The 19,499-nt window shown below is 35.2% G+C and overlaps 1 protein-coding gene across 1 annotated transcript in view; it reads left to right on the forward strand.

Moving 5' to 3' along the window:
- Positions 1-19,249, forward strand: part of LOC133172309 (basement membrane-specific heparan sulfate proteoglycan core protein-like) — a 58,681-nt gene extending 39,432 nt beyond the window's left edge. Inside the window, exons 59-84 of the mRNA XM_061307171.1 lie at positions 290-441; positions 686-803; positions 1,160-1,280; positions 1,366-1,526; positions 2,034-2,315; positions 3,307-3,408; positions 3,603-3,782; positions 3,971-4,234; positions 4,347-4,509; positions 4,688-4,788; positions 4,966-5,046; positions 5,412-5,591; positions 5,953-6,085; positions 7,352-7,479; positions 8,272-8,385; positions 8,602-8,784; positions 9,299-9,448; positions 9,557-9,775; positions 9,971-10,063; positions 10,204-10,425; positions 12,957-13,073; positions 15,044-15,171; positions 15,428-15,734; positions 16,018-16,243; positions 16,725-16,918; positions 17,439-19,249. Coding sequence (XP_061163155.1) covers positions 290-441; positions 686-803; positions 1,160-1,280; positions 1,366-1,526; positions 2,034-2,315; positions 3,307-3,408; positions 3,603-3,782; positions 3,971-4,234; positions 4,347-4,509; positions 4,688-4,788; positions 4,966-5,046; positions 5,412-5,591; positions 5,953-6,085; positions 7,352-7,479; positions 8,272-8,385; positions 8,602-8,784; positions 9,299-9,448; positions 9,557-9,775; positions 9,971-10,063; positions 10,204-10,425; positions 12,957-13,073; positions 15,044-15,171; positions 15,428-15,734; positions 16,018-16,243; positions 16,725-16,918; positions 17,439-17,596 — 4,277 coding nt within the window. The 3' untranslated portion in view covers positions 17,597-19,249. The remainder of the gene's footprint in view (positions 1-289; positions 442-685; positions 804-1,159; positions 1,281-1,365; positions 1,527-2,033; positions 2,316-3,306; positions 3,409-3,602; positions 3,783-3,970; positions 4,235-4,346; positions 4,510-4,687; positions 4,789-4,965; positions 5,047-5,411; positions 5,592-5,952; positions 6,086-7,351; positions 7,480-8,271; positions 8,386-8,601; positions 8,785-9,298; positions 9,449-9,556; positions 9,776-9,970; positions 10,064-10,203; positions 10,426-12,956; positions 13,074-15,043; positions 15,172-15,427; positions 15,735-16,017; positions 16,244-16,724; positions 16,919-17,438) is intronic.
- The last annotated feature ends 250 nt before the right edge of the window (positions 19,250-19,499 follow it).

A 19,499-nucleotide genomic window follows, 5' to 3' on the forward strand; every position in this document is an offset into this window, starting at 1 on the left:
CCACATATTTATAAAAGTTTTATGCACTCTGCTTATAAATGGAGGTTAATAAAATAAGAAAAGAGCATTTTAACTGTTATAATAAATATTGCAATACATATCGCAATACAGTTCCAAATATCGCAATACGAAATTTTCAACCGATGCTCAGCCCTACTATATCCAATTAACTGCCCAATATTTAGCAAAAAATATATCTTACTGTAAATCAAATCATGTTTCTGATTTAACCATGCTCAACATAACCCTTTTTGATATTGACATACTTAATATATGTGTTTGTAAACAGCTGTGAGGCCAACAGCAGAAGTGAATGTACCAGAAAATAGACTGACTGTAGACCAGGGCAGCACAGCAACCATCAGGTGTGAGGTAACGGGGACGCCGCAACCTACGATCACATGGAGCAAGAGTCGTGAGGAACTGACCAGCAGGCACAGGGTAAACAGACCACATGCTCAGTAATGACTGAACATTATTAATGGAAAATAAAATGTTTCAGTAATTATACAAAAGAAAAAGATGCTTGACATTACTTTTGTAAATTTAATCTCTGGACAATTTGTTACACCAAATTCAAAAAAGTTAAAAAGGAAAACTGAAGTGTTAGCCTTTGACATAAAAATTTTTGTTCTTTAAACTATTGTTTAGATAGTCATTGTAGAGTAGAGAGTTGTCATTGTAGGTATCTGGAGGAACCCTGAGGATTGTGGGAGCTCAGGTGGAGGACCGAGGAGTTTACCTGTGTGTGGCAGAGAACACAGCCGGGTCGGACCAAGCCTGGGTCATTGTGGAGGTTATGCGTAAGCTATCAGACTTTTGTATAAGGGTATATTTTTAAGTTCAGGGTTTTCTCTTCGGTGTCCTTGAACTGGAACAAATATTATTAAATAAAATTGCAGTATAATGAAGCATTTGAGTAATTAATTTTATCTTCAGCCTCTTTTTTATCCCCTTGCAACAAAGCTCAAGGGGATCGATATAGTAAGGCACTTTTGTGTGTGTGTGTGGGGGGGGGGGGGGGGGGGGAGTGAGTGCATGTGTAATTGAAGTTATGCAAATAAAAATAAGTATGTTGGGGTCAATGTGCTCTAAATTGCAAGGGAATGTTCCTCTTTTTGTGGTGCCCTTGTTCAGTTTTTATTATTTCTTGATTCAGCCCGATCCAAACCAACAATAACACTGTATCCAGAGGAAACCTCTACCACTACTATAGGAGGGAGTGCCATGTTTGTGTGCCGAGCCTCGGGAGAACCACAACCAACAGTCACATGGACAAGGTTTGTACTTAGAACAATGCTGAAGTGTTGTCCCATTGTTAAAGACCTGAAACGTTATGTCATTGTCTCTTTGTTGTTTTTCCAGGGCTGGTGGTGAATCCTTTGAGAGTGGAACAACGGAACTGAAACAGGAGGGAACATTACTGATGTTCTCCAGGGTGACTGGGAAGGAACAGGGCAGTTATATATGTACAGCCACCAACTCTATGGGATCTGTTAGTGCCACTGCAACCCTGCTCATTGCAGGTACTTGATATATTCATTTTTTAGCCATTTTGATTGGGAGAAATACATGTACACCCATTACTGTAAACCAACTTCCTTTGCAACAACTTTTATTCTTAATTCGTCAGTTTGAAATCTATCTGCGATGACTAGCCTTACCACTAGCAGTTATTTGACATAAATAAACAATGAAATAAATAGTTTGCTGTGGGAAATATTTGAGTAAAAGAATGCTGGGAAACTTGCAATTACTTTTTTTCTCACAGACAAGTACAAACTGGTTTTCAGTAAATTGCTCTTTAAAAAAATGTATATGCTTAACTTTAATACATTATAAATACAAATAACTGTAGAATGGAATAAAGAAAAGCATAATTTTAATTATAGGTCAAAGGTCATATATTTCCTCCATAGAAATTTGCTATCATATATGGCATTTAATAGAGTACTAGTATTCTGCAAATTATTGATCAAATAGCATTAGATTTAGAACATTCTAGAGATGTCAAGTTTCAATATCTCATTTAGGACCACCGAAAGTTCTCATTCAACCCAGCCGAACAGTTTATGCAGTTGTTGGACAGAGAGTTTCTTTAGAATGTGTAGCTCAGGGAGTTCCAACACCAACCATTTACTGGCGATACGAGGCGACTCCAAGCAGAGGAGATTTGCCCGTCTCTTTGGACGCGGATCTCGGACCAGGTTCAGCCACCCTGACCATAGAGTCAGTCTCTAGCGGTGACAGTGGCAACTATGTGTGTGTCGCCACAAATGATGCTGGATCTGTAGAGGAAACTGCCCAGATTATTGGTAAATACAGCCTACTCCACTTATTTTGAAATATTGATTATTTTGAAGTAAAACCAAATCCCCAGTCTAAGTTTCTCATTATCTTTGCAGTAAAATATATGTTAAATTGAAATCACTTAAATTATTGGTCCACTGAGATGATAATGAGTTGTTTTTATAATGGAAAATTGAAGTCCTCCTGGCCAGTTATCGTTACAGTTGGTGACATTGTAATTTGCAGATAGATGATAAGGTGTCAGTAAATATATTTTGATGTAATGTGTTTTCATTGCGTGTTTTTATAAGAAATAAATTACTGAGGGATATCTTGTTCTCTCAGATCACATATTGATGGCGCTCTTGAACAGAGCTGTTTAAACACCTGCTTGTGAAAATGGGTAAATCACAAGAAAGATAGATAAACTTTAAATAACGAAAATGAATTTATGTCTGCGACTGCCTAAGAAAAATTGTGAATTTTAAATCCAAATTAGCAAAGGATAAATCTGGCACGCGTACACTAGCAATGATACACATGTACAAATCAGCAGTGTGTCGTTTTTGAAACCCTCGAGTCCGTGCGAGTCTGGCGACTTTCCCTCACTGATAAAGAATAAATACAAGAATTGAAGAAATATACGAGGTTGAAAAATGTCTGACTTTTTCAAAAATAATTTTAAATGAACAATTTCCTTTAACTATTGAAGTGTCATAAATTTAACTGTGTAATCTTTATTGTGATTTGGGTTTGTCTTCGTGTTTTAGATTGGGATCAGGACTTTTAAACATCTAATTGTAGACTAATTTTACTTATTTTGAACTTCAGTTTATTGAAAAAAATGTGCTGGTCCCTTGAATTTCAATATATCTGAAGTAGACTGTATTGTCATATTTATAGATTTCTGTATTTTATGATACATACCTGTATCTTAGTAAATCTCTGTCTACAAAGCTAACATAATTCATATTGTCTATGACACTATAGTTTTACAGTACACATTATATTTTGTAGTGCGTGAAGAGAACCCTAATGTGCCTGGAGTTACGATTTCTGGTCCTCAGAGATTATCTGCCACAGAGGGACAGTCAGTGACTCTGAGATGTGAAACACAAGGCAAGTGCTTCAAAAAGTATAAAAATCAAATAAAATGGAAATTTGGGGATTTAATCCCTATGTTATTTACAATTATATCATCACCTACCATAGATAAAAAGATTAAATTTAAAAATATGCTTTCAAGCAAATTTGTTGTAAATAAAAGAATCTTCTTGTACATGTTAGATTTTCAGTATTGATTATTGCTTTAGGCCTAAATAATGCTGTTATCCAGTGGAGGAGAAGGGAGGGTCCATTGCCCCCCAATCACAGCATTCAGGGAGGAACCCTGTACATTCCACGCTTCCAAAGAGAGTACGCCGGGGAGTACATCTGCACTGCTACCACACCAGTTAGAAATTATGAGACCTCTGTTTTTATCATTGTGACAGGCAAGAAGTTTGACTGATTTTTTGGATATGCATAATATGAACATATATCCCATAAATGTACAGAGTGTCACTATATTTTTTCTGGATTCAATGTAGAGAAGTCTTTGAATATCATTCTAATTTATAAAATAGATTATATGAATCAGGAAATTGTAATGCCATACTGACAAACTAGCCTAATGTTGCAGTGACCCCAAAGTTGAGCATTTCACCAGCTCAAGTAGAGGCCAGGGCTGGTCAGAGAGTACAACTCCGATGTCAACCCCAGGGTCAGGGACCATTTAACATTGAATGGGTCAAGTTGGGAGGAGGATTATCCCCCTCAGCCACCCAAACTGTGGACGGAATCCTGGAGATCCGGGCGGTGACTGCTGCTGATGCCGGACGGTACCGCTGTGTGGCTACCAATTCTGCAGGATCCTCAGATGGCATTGCCATTGTCATAGTGCAAGGTAAACTATTGCATTTGATATGAAAAAAAGAGAATAAAGTATGAGTCGCTCTGTGGTTTTAGCAAATAACTGTTCATGATTTATTTTAATTGGCCCTTTTTTTCCCCCGCAGTACCCCCCACAATAGTTGTTTCTGACAGAGATAGGTCTGTACGTGAAGGTGATACAGTAACACTTCAGTGTCAGATTACGGGGACACCACAGCCACAGGTCACATGGGAAAAACAGGGCAGTGCTCTCCCCTCTAATTCCGACATCAGGAATGACATACTTACGTAAGAATATAAATAAAAAATACATTGAAGTATTGTTAATGTGCTTTGCAGCAAGTGTTTGTTTAGATTATTTCAGTACTCTGAAAAATGTTAAATTTGAAAAACAAAAATTAAGTTATCAGATTTTCAAAGATGTATTGCAGCAGGTAATACTAACAAAGTATGTTTTTATTATTAGTATATACAATGTGAGAAGTGAGGATCAAGGCCGCTACATCTGTAATGCCAGAAGTACAGCTGGGTCTGCCAGGGACTACATCATGGTTACTGTCCAATCAGGTCAGGCGTAACATAGGGCCTCACATTGAACTCTGTTGGTTTGACGTTATCTGTCATTGAATGTAGTTGAGTACAATCAGTTTATAAAAGCTTAGATTTTTTTTGGCAGTGTTCTTGACACCAGTTTGTGAGATTCTTTCACTGTTGATAGTGTAGTCTTCTTTCTGTATTTTTTAGTTAATGGTGGTGGTTCCATTCAGTATGACACACAGACTGTCAATGTGGGAGAAAAGGTGGAAATGGAATGTGTCACAACAGGTACTGTTCCTGTTTCTGTAGTACAAGAAAACATACTGGGACAGACAAGCAGCTTCAGTTCAAGATGTTTATTGAGTATTGAGGCCACCGGCCCAAAGTACAGTCAATAAAATGCTATATTTATATTACATATACACATCAGGATCATATATTTAAACTTATACAGTGTGGGAGTGTATCATTTCTGACAAACAGGTACAGTGTACTACCATAAGAGGCCTGATTGATCTGTTTGTAAATTACCCACCATTATATTTTTAGAACAGTAAGGTCATGGTTCTCTCTCTCTCTCTCTTTTCCTGTTCGATGTCCACATCTATTTGTAAATTTATATCTGTAGCTTTAAAGAAAACAATATTTAATAGGATCCCCTCAGCCTACAGTCAGCTGGTCTAAGCTGGAAGGTCCTCTTCCACCCACTGCCATTGTCAATGATGCCTTCCTGGTCATTCAGTCTATAAGATTAGAGGACGCGGGAACCTATGTTTGTACTGTACAGAATATTGTGGGAACAGTCGAGAAGAGGGTCACCCTGTTCGTCAGAGGTAAGTGAATTGCCATAATAGTCAAGGAAATTACCGTATATTTTTAGATATGCATTGTACACAGGGATTTATTCTTGTGTTAAATTTCTCAAGAAGCACCACTTGTGAAATAAAATTATGGTACTTGTTTTTATATATACATGTATGTAGCTAATCAAAAATATATGTCAATACCCTTGCTCAACAGTCCACTTCTAAATTCAGTTCCTCATGATTTAATGTCTACAAGTCATTTGCGATATTTAGTACTCAGTGACACACAAAATCGGGAATCTAAAGTAATATTCCAAATTGTTATTTTACTCTTGTAAATAAGATGTGGTGTAGGTTCTGGATGACTATCATCACCTTTTCCCTACAGCTAAACCCATCATTACTGGGGGTAGTGAGTCCCTGACAGCAGCCCTGGGGTCCAGTACATCCATGTCTTGTGAAGCCGTGGGGTACCCCCAACCAGAGATCAGCTGGTACAAACGAGAGGGAAATATGCCAAGGTAATAACATATGTAATATTTCTGAGATCAACAGCACCAGATTTATCTTTTTATAAAGAATATTGGAATAATATATTAAATTAAGATAAATATTTATTAAAGTATGTTGTACTGTTATCATATATCATTTGTTTCTTAGAAAAATTAAAAAGCAAGTTTGTCTCAAACCCCCCAAAAAAGTCAGAAAAGCAAATAATGCGAAGATGTTAAGCAAACCTTCATGTCCTTCTTAATGAAAAATGCACCTATCCAGAATAGCATATTCATTCTATCACACATCATAAGCATGATAAAGCTGCTGAGCAAATTCAAAGTACAAAATTAATATTTATATACATATCTAAAAGCTTGCAATCTCCTTGAATAATCATTTATTTTATAGTGTATTTTAATACAATGAAGTAAACTGCTGTAAAAATTTTGGCACTGTTAGGAATGGTATCATTCAAGATTACATTCATCATGCAGCGCTTCTCACCATTGTGCAAAAAGACCTACATGTATCTCATTCGGCACTTCAAAAATGAATCTTTTTAAAAATAATTTTACAATTTTTATGTTGTAATGAAAAGAAGAGCTAGATATTCAATTTGCTAGAAATATACATTCTAATACCTTTCATTTGTGGAGGAAAAAAACAATACCTGAACTTAAAATTATTTTCCGTATATAATTTGTTGATTTCCTGAAGAAATTACCTGAACCATTATGAAAATAATCCAAGCTCTGTGCTCTCGCTTGATTTATAGAGATTACTCAGTCGATGATGGTGCATTGAAAATAGATCGCTTAAGACCAGAAGATGCAGGCACATACATTTGTAATGCACAAAATGATGTGGGCAAAAATGAGCATTCCACCAATCTGTTCGTAGGGGGTAAGGCCTCACACACCTCAGTCTGTCGCTTGCTGTGTATCAGTGCTTGCAGGGTCCTGGATTCAGTGATCTCAAATTAAACAATGTTGTGGAAATAAAAACATAGTTCTCAAGTAATTAAAGGAGCTGATATTAGTTTAATGTAACAGTTATATTTTGAAATATTTTGTTAAAAAACATTACAATTTAAAATTTTATTAATCTTTTTAAATTATAAAGTTATTATATCATGAGGAAGATTAACACTATTCACTCCCTCATTTATAAAGTCACTGGATCCGCCCCATGCTTTTTCACCTTGATCAGCTTTGCAACAGGTGCTCCCTCTATGCAGGACAGGAGATCTGGAGTTGTCTTCCCTGTTTCTTACTGTTGTCTGTACTTTTCAGAGATTACACAGTAGATAACGGAAAACTGGAGATTCCTCGTGTTTACCCCGGAGACCAGGGCACTTATGTCTGTCAAGCCCAGAATGACTTCGGTCAAAATGAAAAAGATTATAACCTAACCGTTGGGGGTATAGTCTATTAATTTTATTTGTTGTACATGTATATTAGCTGCTATGTATGGTTAGTGTTGTCAAGTGGATGGGATATTACTTATAGATATACAATTTACAGATATGGCTAAGAGTAATGCACTGCTAGTATGATAATGTAAAAGTCCATATAGTACACATAATTTAAAAGGCAAACTCACAAGCTGAGAATTGCTTGGTGTTATTGAATGTATAGAGAAAAATTATTATTATCATTCTTTATTTTAGATGTTATTGAAAGTACATCTTTCACCATAAAGATGTTGCACATTTTAGAAACACATGTATGATTGATATATTCTATATTTCTATATAAAAGTTTTCTTTGTATTTCAAGGCTTACCATATTTGATATTTATATATAGCCTCATAGCTTTTTGTTTCATACTTTTTTCTTTTAATCAACAACACACTGACATAACTGTGAATGAAACAAGAGAAGAGATTTATGCAGTGCTTGCTTCCTTATACATTCACAATTTCTATATTGGATATTTTGGTTTAGAGTTTCACTGATCTTTCATCAAGAACAAATTCCTGTAAAATACATGAGTTAAAAACACAAAAGATATTTACAGTAAACCATGACAAAATAACAGTATTATTGATGAGATAATAAAAGAAGTAAATTAAAGTACATTATTTAAAATAAGATTTCCCATTCAAGAATTAATACTTTCTGAATCCATGTATTTACATATTTATTTAAATTTAATATGCCCCCTGTTTATTTTATGTAACTAATCAATGTCCCCATATGGTGTTGCACAGATTTGGTTCCATACTTTGATCAGGAACCTACATCATATATCAGCTACCCTCCCATTGAAGATCACCACATCAACTTTGAGATTTTACTCTCATTGAGACCAGAAACCACAGATGGTAAGAAACCAGAGCTGCTTCAAGATCATGGCCTAGCCACTACATAGAAAAATAAGTGTAGCTAGGCTAGCTGCTATGGTCTTGAACGCAGCTCAGAATTGTGTAGTGCAATTCTATTCTGAATCTAGAGAGAATGCTGTAACACTTAGCTCCTTCCTACTTCAAAATTTTGCAGTTTGGATCAAATAAAATGACTAATTGTGGACTGTTTTATAGGTTTGGTGTTGTATAATGGACAGTATGATAATGCCAGAGGTGACTATGTCTGTCTGGGAATGAGAGGAGGCTACCCAGAATTCACCTTTGATGTTGGTTCTGGACCTGCTCTAATACAGGGCAATCGAACTCTTCCTTTGAACCAATGGAATACCATCAAACTCAAGAGGGAAAATTCTGTTGGTGAGTTTTACTGTGACATGTACAAATGTACATGTAGCATCAGATTTTACAAAATGTTTCAAGCACTGTTACATGGAAATGTTGACTCAAACAGGTTGAAAAATACTTTTGGAATGATTTAAAAGTGTCTGAAATCATGTTTTATTTACGAGAACTGAATTTTGCAATTTTGTCTTGACATGAAATTAAAGTGGTCTATAATTACATAGTTAGGGGCCTGCATCAAGATGTGGGAGCCCTATATTAAGTACTGGGTTCTTCTGTAAGGCACTATGACAAGATAATTTGGGTACCTTTTCACCTCTGGACCTCATATTTAAGTTACATGAAATTCAAGGGATTCAGTAATTCTAGTGTAGTGGGCTACTTCTTTTTATGTTACCGGTACTTATCTAGAGTGTGTTCACAAAGGATGAAAATAGCAAATACATAAATTGACCAAATTTTACAGATCTAGTGGCTATGTGTTCCTTCTGTTGAATGTTTTCAATATTGGTTATTTCTAAATTTACAGGAAGTATGGAGGTTAATGATGAGCCAGTCTACACTGGTTCTTCACTGGGACAGTTCAGTGGTCTGGATCTTGGTCAGAACATGTACCTGGGTAATGTGCCAGATCCCAACAAGGTACCAGAGCCAGCCAGACACTCATCTGGATTTGTTGGTAAATATACTCTGTAACATTTTGTTGGCAATCTCTTCATTCATGCAGATGTACATATATATGTAATAGAAGACCATTGCTACAAAACCTGTGCTCTGTCCTCCAAAGGTGCTGTGAGTCAGGTGATTATTAATGGCAAGGACCTGAACCTGGGGGCTGATGCCATCGAGCTGAAGGGGATTGAACCGTACAACGCTTGTAAAGACCGACCATGTCTGAACCGAGGAAGATGTCTGCCAGCCAACTCCAAGTATGGCTACAAGTGTGACTGTCCATCTGGGTTCACAGGAAGTCGATGTGAGATCACAGGAAGAGGCTGCTATCCAGGTATCAGAAAGGGGAGAGTTCAAAAGAGTTCTTAATCTTTTACATCCAGTTTATAATGTGTCAGTAGATTGAACAGAGAGAACTTGTATGGTATATGGGCAGGTTATTATGTCTAAATAAAGATTCTAGCAATGTATTTATTGAAGAATTTTTTCTACAATAATTTAAAAAAGAATATGATTATTGTTATGCAAGGAATCTGTGGACCAGGAGGAAGATGTCGTGATGTAACTGGGGGCCACCAATGTATCTGTCCAATGGGAAGGATTGGTTCAGGCTGCTCACAGAGTAAGATCTCTCTTTCTTTCTCTCTCTCTCTCCCACTCTCTGGTGACTCAAACTACCAATAAAACAATCAGAAAAGTTTCTCCTACTATTTTGGTTATTCAAAATGGAAAAAAAATTCATTTTTTCTACTCCGTTTACAGCTGTGCAGGTCATCTACCCACAATTCAATGGGTCTTCCTTTTCATCATATGATCCAATCAGAAATGCTCGCTTCCAGATGAAGATTGAATTGGAGATCAAACCCCAATCTCTGGATAATGGACTTGTGTTGTACAGTGGACAGAACGAGGATGGATCCGGGGACTATGTGGTCATCCTGATTAAAGATGGCTACCTGGAGTTCAGATACAACACAGGATCTGGTACAGTGCTGTCTTCTGACCTGTATTATTTTGAAAATGCACTTGGAAAATATCTGTGAAGTGTAATATTTTCCTACATGTATCATTTAGGAATTATCTCTGTTGTAGCTTTCTACATGTATCATTGAGGATTTATCTAAATACATTTTGAAGTAGCTTTCTAGATGTATCATTGGGATTTAACTATGATGTGCATACACCTGTATATGTAGTAGCTGTCTGTCTTACTTTTTAGGTCACCTGAGTCACTCAGGTGACCTATTGCTATCTGTTTTCGTCCATCGGCATGCAGGTGTGCGTCGTGTGTAAACTTTTCACATTTTCGACTTCTTCTCAAGAACCACAGGGCCAATTTCCACCAAACTTGCCACAAACTATCCTTGGGTAAAGATGATTCAAGTTTGTTCAAATGAAGGGCCATACCTTCTTCCAAGGGGAGATAATTAAGAATTAGTGATAAATTAATGGTATCTTTTAAAATCTTCTTCTCAAGAACCACTGGACCAGGTAAGATGAAACTTATATGGAAACATCATCAGGTAGTGTAGACTCAAGTTTGTTCAAATCATGACCCCCAGGGGTAGGGTGGGGCCACAATGGCTGATCAAAGTTTTACATAGAGATATATAGGAAAAATCTTTAAAAATATTCTTCTCAGGAACAGCTAAGCCCTGATTGGTCATATTGATATGGGATCATCCTTAGGTAGTGTAGATTTAAGTTTGTTCAAATCATGACCCCTGGTGGTAGGGCGTGGCCACAATGGATGATCAAAGTTTACATAGAAATATATATCAAAAATCTTTAAAAATCTTCTCTTCAAGAACAGCAAAGTCGTGATGAGTCATATTTATATGGAAGCATCCACAGGTAGTGTAGATTCAAGTTTGTTCAGATCATGATCCCTGGGGGTAGGGTGGGGCCACAATGGATGATCAAATTTTTACATATAGATATATAGGAAAAATCTTGTCAAAATCTTCTTCTCAAGAACAGCAAAGTCATGATGAGTCATATTTATATGGAATCATCCTCAAGTAATGTAGATTCAAGTTTGTTCAAATCATGACCTCCAGGGGTAGGGCAGGGCCACAATGGACTATCTAAGTTTTTCATAGAGATATATAGGAAAAATCTTTAAAAATCTTCTTCTCAGGAACAGCTAAGCCCTGATTGGTCATATTTACATGGAAGCATCCTCAGGTAGTGTAGATTCAAGTTTGTTCAAATCATGACCCCTGGGGGTAGGGTGGGGCCACAATGGATGATCAAAGTTTACATAGAAATATATATCAAAAATCTTTAAAAATCTTCTTCTCAAGAACAGCAAAGTCGTAATGAGTCATAATTATATGGAAGCATCCTCAGGTAGTGTAGATTCAAGTTTGTTCAAATCATGACCCCTGGGGGTAGGGCGGGGCCACAATGGATGATCAAAGTTTTACATAGAAATATATAGGAAAAATCTTTAAAAATCTTTTTCTCAGGAACAGCAAAGCCATGATTGGTCATATTTATATGGAATCATCCTCAGGTAGTGTAGATTCAAGTTTGTTCAAATCCTGACCCCCCGGGGTAGGGCAGGGCCACAATGGAGGATCAAAGTCTTACATAGGAATATATATATATATATATATATATATATATATATATATATATATATATATATATATATATATATATATATAGGAAAATTTTTTCTCAAAAACTGCTAAGCCATGATTAGTCATTTTGATGTATCGAAGTTTTACATAGAAAAAATCTTTAAAAATTTTCTTCTCCAGAACCACTGGGCCAAGAAAAATGAAACTTATCTGGAAATATCCTCTGGTAGTGTAGATTCAAATTTGTTCAAATCATGATCCCCAGGGGTAGGGCAGGGCCACAATGGATGATCAAAGATTTACATTGGAATACATTGAAAAAAATCTTCTCCAGAACCACTGGGCCAAGAAAGAGGGAATGTGGAAACATCTTCAGGTAGTGTAGATTCAAGTTCGTTAAAACCATGATCCCCAGGGGTAGGGTGGGCCACAATGGACAATGAAAGTTTTACATTGGAATATGTAGGAAAAATCTTGAAAAAATTCTTTTCTCAAGAACAGCAAAGCCATGATTGGTTATATTTACATGGAAACATCAGGTAGTATAGATTCAAGTTTGTTCAAATCATGACTCTGGACTCTGGGGATAGGGTAGGGCCACAATGGACGATCAAAGATTTACAAAAGCTCCTTCTATCAGTTTATTTTATACTCTATGGATCTTCTATGGATTGTTGTTTTATACTCAGGTGACCGTTAAGGCCCTTGGGCCTCTTGCTTTACTTTATGATATTTCAACTTCAGTCTTCAAATTGTGCATCATCTCATGAAAACTGCAGTAACTATCACTCTATTTCATTGTTTTATTAATTTTATTGAGCAGGGGTTCATCACGGATAAATGCTTTAGTGTTTACTGTCATTCACTAAATTGCATTAACATGAATCTGTGTTACGTATCATTAATGGAGAATGTTATGTTGACTAGGTCCCGCAGTGATGAAAAGCAAGAAGAAACTTGTGTCCAACGAGTGGGTCAGGATCACCGCCACCAAGTCTGGACAAGAGGGTAGCCTCATCATCAACAACAGGGAACCAGTTAAAGGTAGGTAACTCTGGGCAAGTCCGAGACTGCTCGTCCTGCATGAGGAAACAATACATGACTGCCGCCTCTTAAACATAACCAAGTACACTTCAGTTTTAAATTCTTACAGAGGATAGCTAGGAGTAGTTTGTCATTGACAGAATAGCCATACTATAGGAAGTTCATGGTAATTTACATGCATAGTTTTGCATAGAAAATTAACATTTTTTACTGATATCTGTGAAAATATTACCTGGTAAGTCATTGATGAGGTTTAATCGACTTTGACTCTGAAATGGGTAAATTTTAGTGTAAGTTGAAATATTTTAATTTTTTCCCTTAAAAAAAAAAAGTACATGAAAATGACCAGGTTATGTAATGTATAAACTTTTTGCAGTGAAGTGAATGAGCCATTTACTGATCTTGATATTTGATTGGCATGTTTACAGTGTAGCTTTTCTGTTACAGAACATTGTCATTAAATTTACTATTCAGAACCAAAATATATTTTCCATTCTGATTCTATTTTGTACATCTCAAGCAGATAAAATTGATGAAACCTTATTTTTGAAAAAAGAAAATTGAAATATATATGGTTTTAATTAAGATTGCTGAAGCTTTTTTCCCAACACAAAAGTATACTGTATTATTTTTAGGATCATTAATATTAGTTTCAAACAAATACTTTTCACTGCCAAGGGTAACAGCTAATGTCTTGTCTCATTTAATGAAACACTACTTTGACTTTAGCTTGGCCATGGAGTTACACCAACAATTTGCGCAACAACTACTACAACTATTATTTGCGTAGACGATATCGGTACAGGCGAGGTAAACAAGTTGCAAAGGAGGCTTGGCGTTGCTAGTTTGCTCTGTGTTGCCAGCATTACTGTTTTTTCAGCAGTTTTACTGGGTGGCATTATTCTGCATGTGTCTAAACATTCTGGAGACCATTTTTCATACTTTCTGTTCTAACCTTCAGCAAACACATGGTTTATACTCTCACATGCCGATATTTGTATTTTTCACTCTCATTTCACATACATTGTACAACTCGTGCTTTCCATACATACTGTGCTCTTTTGCTTTCTGTTGCTGACATATTGAGACCATTGAACACTTGTGGTCCTGTACATCTTCATGATTCTGTAATTCATCATTGGGAGATTCTGTAAAAGCCATTCATTTCATTGTGAGGTAAAGGAGGGAATAAGTATATGTGTCTTGTAAGATGTATGGTGATTATAAACAGTTAAGTTATGCATGTTTTTAAGTACTGGAGTGAATTAACATAGATTTAGAATTTTCAGATTTTAATCTTTTATTTTTACAACTTAATGATGATTATTGCTTTAAGTAGACAGAATTGTTCCTATGTCCAAATGTTAATTAGTACATGTAGCAGCGTTTTCCTTGTTTCACCTTGAATTGTATTTAATGCTTTATTTCAATTTCCATTCACTGTTGAAAATTGCTTGCCTATAAAATGTATGCACAATGTTTGCATGAAATAATGAATATAATTTAAGAATTTAGTTACATGTATTTGTGAAATTGGTCTTTAATTCACAAGTAAAGTAAAATTCTTAGAAACAAGTAATGTCATTGTCATAAAAAGTAAATAGTAAAAAAGTATTTTCAGTTAGTTACAATTTTTGCTTGATTCTTCAGGAAATCGTTCTTTTATATTTATGTCTACATAAGAATTTTTTTAATACAAAATGTAGGGGATTTAAGACGTTGCTTAGAGTTGAAAATGGCTACATTTTATGTATATAAATTACATTAAGTAACTAGTTGTTAATACTGTATTATGACATATGATATACAGTAGCTGTTGTATTTCCGACTTATAATTAGGTATTGAAGTACAAGTACTATAATTACAAGTACTGTTTCTGAATGTCAGTCTAATTTTTACCTACAACAGACTTACTCTTACAGTGATATGTAATTCAGTAAGTATAACTTTATTTTTCGCTTACTTTCAGATACATCTCCAGGGACCCACATTGGTTTGGATCTGAGAACCAGGTTATATTTAGGAGGAGTGGATCCAGATAAGAAAGTTCCTGATGGTGTGGAGGTCCAGAATGGATTCTATGGATGTATAGCTGAGGTTTGTGTAACTTCTTGCTTCTCTGGAAGAGGGAGATTTTAAACATCATTAATTATGTATTTGCTTCTTTCCAATAGAGATTTTTTTGTTAAAAATTTATCATAATTAACTTACTGAAATTAAAAGAAAGTATGTTCTCATATGAGGAACTTGAACATGTGTTTAAAAGTTGTATATGTTATGTATTAGGTTAATAATAATACACACAAATATACATTTGTATGAAATAAGTAAACAATTTTTTTTGTGTGTTTAGTTGAAAATAAACATGCTGTCTACCAACCTTGTCAAAGATGCCATAGAAACACTTGATGTGCGAGATTGTGAAGAAACGGACATCTGCAATAGACATCCCTGTAGAAATGGGGGCACCTGCCAGGGGGGTACTGCATCCTCCTACACCTGTCTGTGTCCAGCTAGTTACACTGGTGAAAAGTGTGAGGTGGAGATTAATCTGTGTTTGACCCAGCGACCATGTCAAAATAACGGAGTCTGTAGCGTGACCAACACAGGATACAGGTGTGACTGCCCCTTAACATTCATGGGAAAGAACTGTGAAGCAGGTAATTAATAGGTCAAAAATTACAGTTTTGCTTTACACACAAAGGTGTTTATGAACGTGATTGTAATCCAAATTTGATCCTTTTTTTGTCATTTTTTTTCCATTACTGCATACCTCCAAAAGTTTCAGATCACATGTTTATTGGTTCCAATGACTGATACATTGTAATTATGAAGCAGATTCTGAAGTTTTTAAACGAGCAATCATTGGAAGAAATGTCTGCAAAGTGAGTTTAGAAAAAAGATGTGGTAGATGGATGCAGAATTTTATTTGCTGCATTGTAGTAATCAAGCTAGGAGAGAACATTGAGGTGAACCGTGATGGCTTTGTGGAATTCTCCAAAGATTACCTGACGGCCTCTCCCCAGCAGGAAGAAAACATGAGGTTTACCCTCAAAACAACAGAGAGCAATGGTCTAGTCCTGTGGAAGGGTCAGCGCATGCCCCTACAAAGGTCAAGTAGTGGAGACTACCTGTCCATCGGATTAAAGAATGGTTATGTCATGTATAGGTAATGGAAAGTTTACAGACTATTGTTCACTGGGTTATTTTTGACCCATGTTATTTTTTGACCCATGTTATTTTTGGCCCTAGTATTACAATTGCAAACAATTTTGCCTTGTTTTGAATATGCACAAGACATAAGTTGAATTTAAAGGGAGATAACTCTGCCTCTGTTGAATTTGTCCCATTTTGAATTTCTTCTTTGGACAACAAAGGCAAAAATAAAACAGAGCTAAAATTTCCCAATATACAGTACAGTTGAACTTTGGTATCTCGAACACTGATATTTCCAATACGATGGGTATGTGGAAGCGATTTGGAAGCCCCAGTCACTTTTTCTTATGTATTTTAACTTTGATATCTTGAATCTTCAGATAGGTTCCATCAAGTTTGAGATAATGAAGTTTGACTGTACATGTATTTGATTTTTTGAATTCCCTTTCTTATCAATTTGAACCAAACTGATGTAACCAAATAACTTTTTTCAGCTATGACCTGGGAAGTGGTCCATCAAACATAACGTCACCAATCAGAGTCAATGATGGGTATGCACATATCATTGAGGTAACCAGATTAGGTCGGCAAGGAAGCTTGACCATTGACAACAATCTGTCATATTCAACTTCTGGGCAATCCCAAGGACCGCTCCAGAGCCTGAACACAGAGGGAAATATTTTCTTAGGTAAGAACACGAGGGTTTCTGTTGTGGCGCCTTTTGTATGCTGACAGGAGAAAAAGAAAGTTATCTTCTGTATAAGAAAAAAAATATTTCACTGAAACTTTTATACATCTTTAAATTTTGGGTAATCCTGCATACAGCAATTTTCTCACAGCAGTTTCATTTTCCTGGGAGAAGAAACCCTGAAAATTGTTATAACTAATAATCAATACAAGGGGCAGATAATTGTTAATTTAAAATGGAGTGTAAAAGGAATTAGGTTAAAAGCACAGAAGTAACCATTAGGAAATTTGAGCTGTATACCATACAAGGTGAAGCCACTCCTCTGGTGTCCACCAAAGAAAACCTTTGATATCCATCATTCAAATTTGTCATTGAGTGTTTTGATATTTAGCCTCCATATTAGCTCTGTGGTTACTATAACATAGGACTGTTGATGCTGGTTAAATTTAGTGAAAAATATTCAAATATGATTTGTTTTTGATATAAAAATTTTGAGACAAAACTGCTTTATGTTTTATAGGAGGAGTTTCACTGGTGCCTACCATTACCAAGGGATCATACTCAGAGAACTATAGTGGTTGTATATCTAACATATACATACAAAATAACGGGCCTTTACGAGTCCCCGAAGATGCTGTTGGGGGATTTAATGTACGACCTTGCTTAAACAAGAAATAATTACTTAAAGTCTTTAAAATTACCTTCAAATGAGTGATATTTAAAACTGTTCCATACATGCATCCATGAATGAATGACATATGTGAATATTATGCAATTAGACATTGCAGGGGAATTTTGCATTCTTCACTGTGTTAGGTTATTTGCAGGTCTGTGCAAATAAATTGGGTGCTAGATACAGAAAATTGTTTATGTAAATCAAAGGCATTACACTTTTTCTTGATAGTTGTACAATTCTTTACATTGTGAAAACTCTGTGTAGTTTTATGTGTACATGTATATTAGCACTTTAAAAGTGTACAAACAATATCCATGTGTTCTGTCTATAGATGACTTTTAAGTTTTTATTATAATAATTTTAAATTGATATTTTTGTACCCGGTTCTAGTATTTTGATTTTACCATGTACCCCCTTTTTAAACAACTTTCAGATACATATTAAAGGTGCTTTTTATATACATTATTCTTAATGCTTTATAGACAATATTTGATGTGTATGTATAATCAATTTGAGTACTGATGATATTATGTGAGAGAGAACTAAGGGACAAGATCAAAAGTTCAATATCTGACCAAAAAACTAAACATTTTTTTTACAAAGAGACCCCTCCAACTCCAAACTAAATGATAGATGTTGATTCGAATTAGATCAGCAAATATTAGTATTTATTACACCATAAGTTTACTTCTTTTGTTTATTTATAAAAAGAAACATCATATACCAGAAACATAAAGTCTAAGGTACAATATACACTTCTTGTTTTATGTGTTATTATTGATGTCAGTCAACAATAACTTTTGGGGCTCTTATTCTCCTCCCCCCTAAGTATTTGAATTTAGTTTTTTTTTTAAATCAGATTTTGAGCTTTTGATATCATCCCTAAATCATTCAATTACTCTGCATGATTGAATGTAACTATATATAGTTAGGAAGATGTGTATTTAAACAGGTTTCTTCCCATAGTTAGCTTTTATTGTATTTCTTGAGTGTATTTTGTTCATTTATTCATCATGAAAATATCTTTTCCTTTTCAATACTCTTGAGATGTGAAGACTGTTTAAGACTTGACTTGACCAGGTTTAGAGGGTAAATGAAATTGACTTTGTTTTACATGTAATAAAATGTTTGTCTAACTACAAAATATAATTTCAGTGCAGCATTTATGTTCAGGTTATACCAAAGATGTCCCATTTACTGAGAGTCTTGAATACTCATGACAGCTGGTGCTATAAAAAGAACAACAATACTTGTGATATCCAACGGCTTTTCTGATTTTTTTTTTTATTTGTGACTGCAGATCTGTCTATCTTGAATGATGTAGGAGTATTTTTTCTCATTTTGTTGAAACTTAAGCATTATTCCCTATTTTTTTATCAATAATTTTTAGATGCTATTTTTATTTTTCTTTATTTCCATGTGTTGAACTTTTGTTTCATAGTGCATACATGTATATGACTTTTTTTTTTAACTCTGTTATTCAGTTTCATGACTTTAATTATTTCTTTACTTCAGTAAATTATGCAAAGTATCTATAATTTGCTTTTGGATTAATTTGATTTACTGGGAAATTGTAACTAATGAATGATGTTAAAGATCTAATATGCTTATTGTGCAACTTTCAAAATTAAGAATTAAAAATTATAATACAAGTACTTCACATGTCTTTTATGCATATTTTCTTTATTTGCTGGAAACTCACATCTGGTTAGCTTTAGGAAACCCATCATAGTCGTTTTTTTTTTTGGGGGGGGGGGGGGGTGTTTCCATCTGACGTAGGGCTGTCTATGCAGGTACATCTGTTTGTCATTGCTGTGTAAGGGGCACTGGCATAACAATATAAAGGATTTTCAAAAATGATTAACATTTATAATCCATTAATGCATGTTTTGCCTTTTTTTCTTC

This window comes from Saccostrea echinata, unplaced genomic scaffold (assembly GCF_033153115.1).
Source record: "Saccostrea echinata isolate AGI-Se365-2 ecotype Australia unplaced genomic scaffold, CSIRO_AGI_Sech_v1 ptg000054l, whole genome shotgun sequence".
NCBI lineage: Eukaryota > Metazoa > Mollusca > Bivalvia > Ostreida > Ostreidae > Saccostrea > Saccostrea echinata.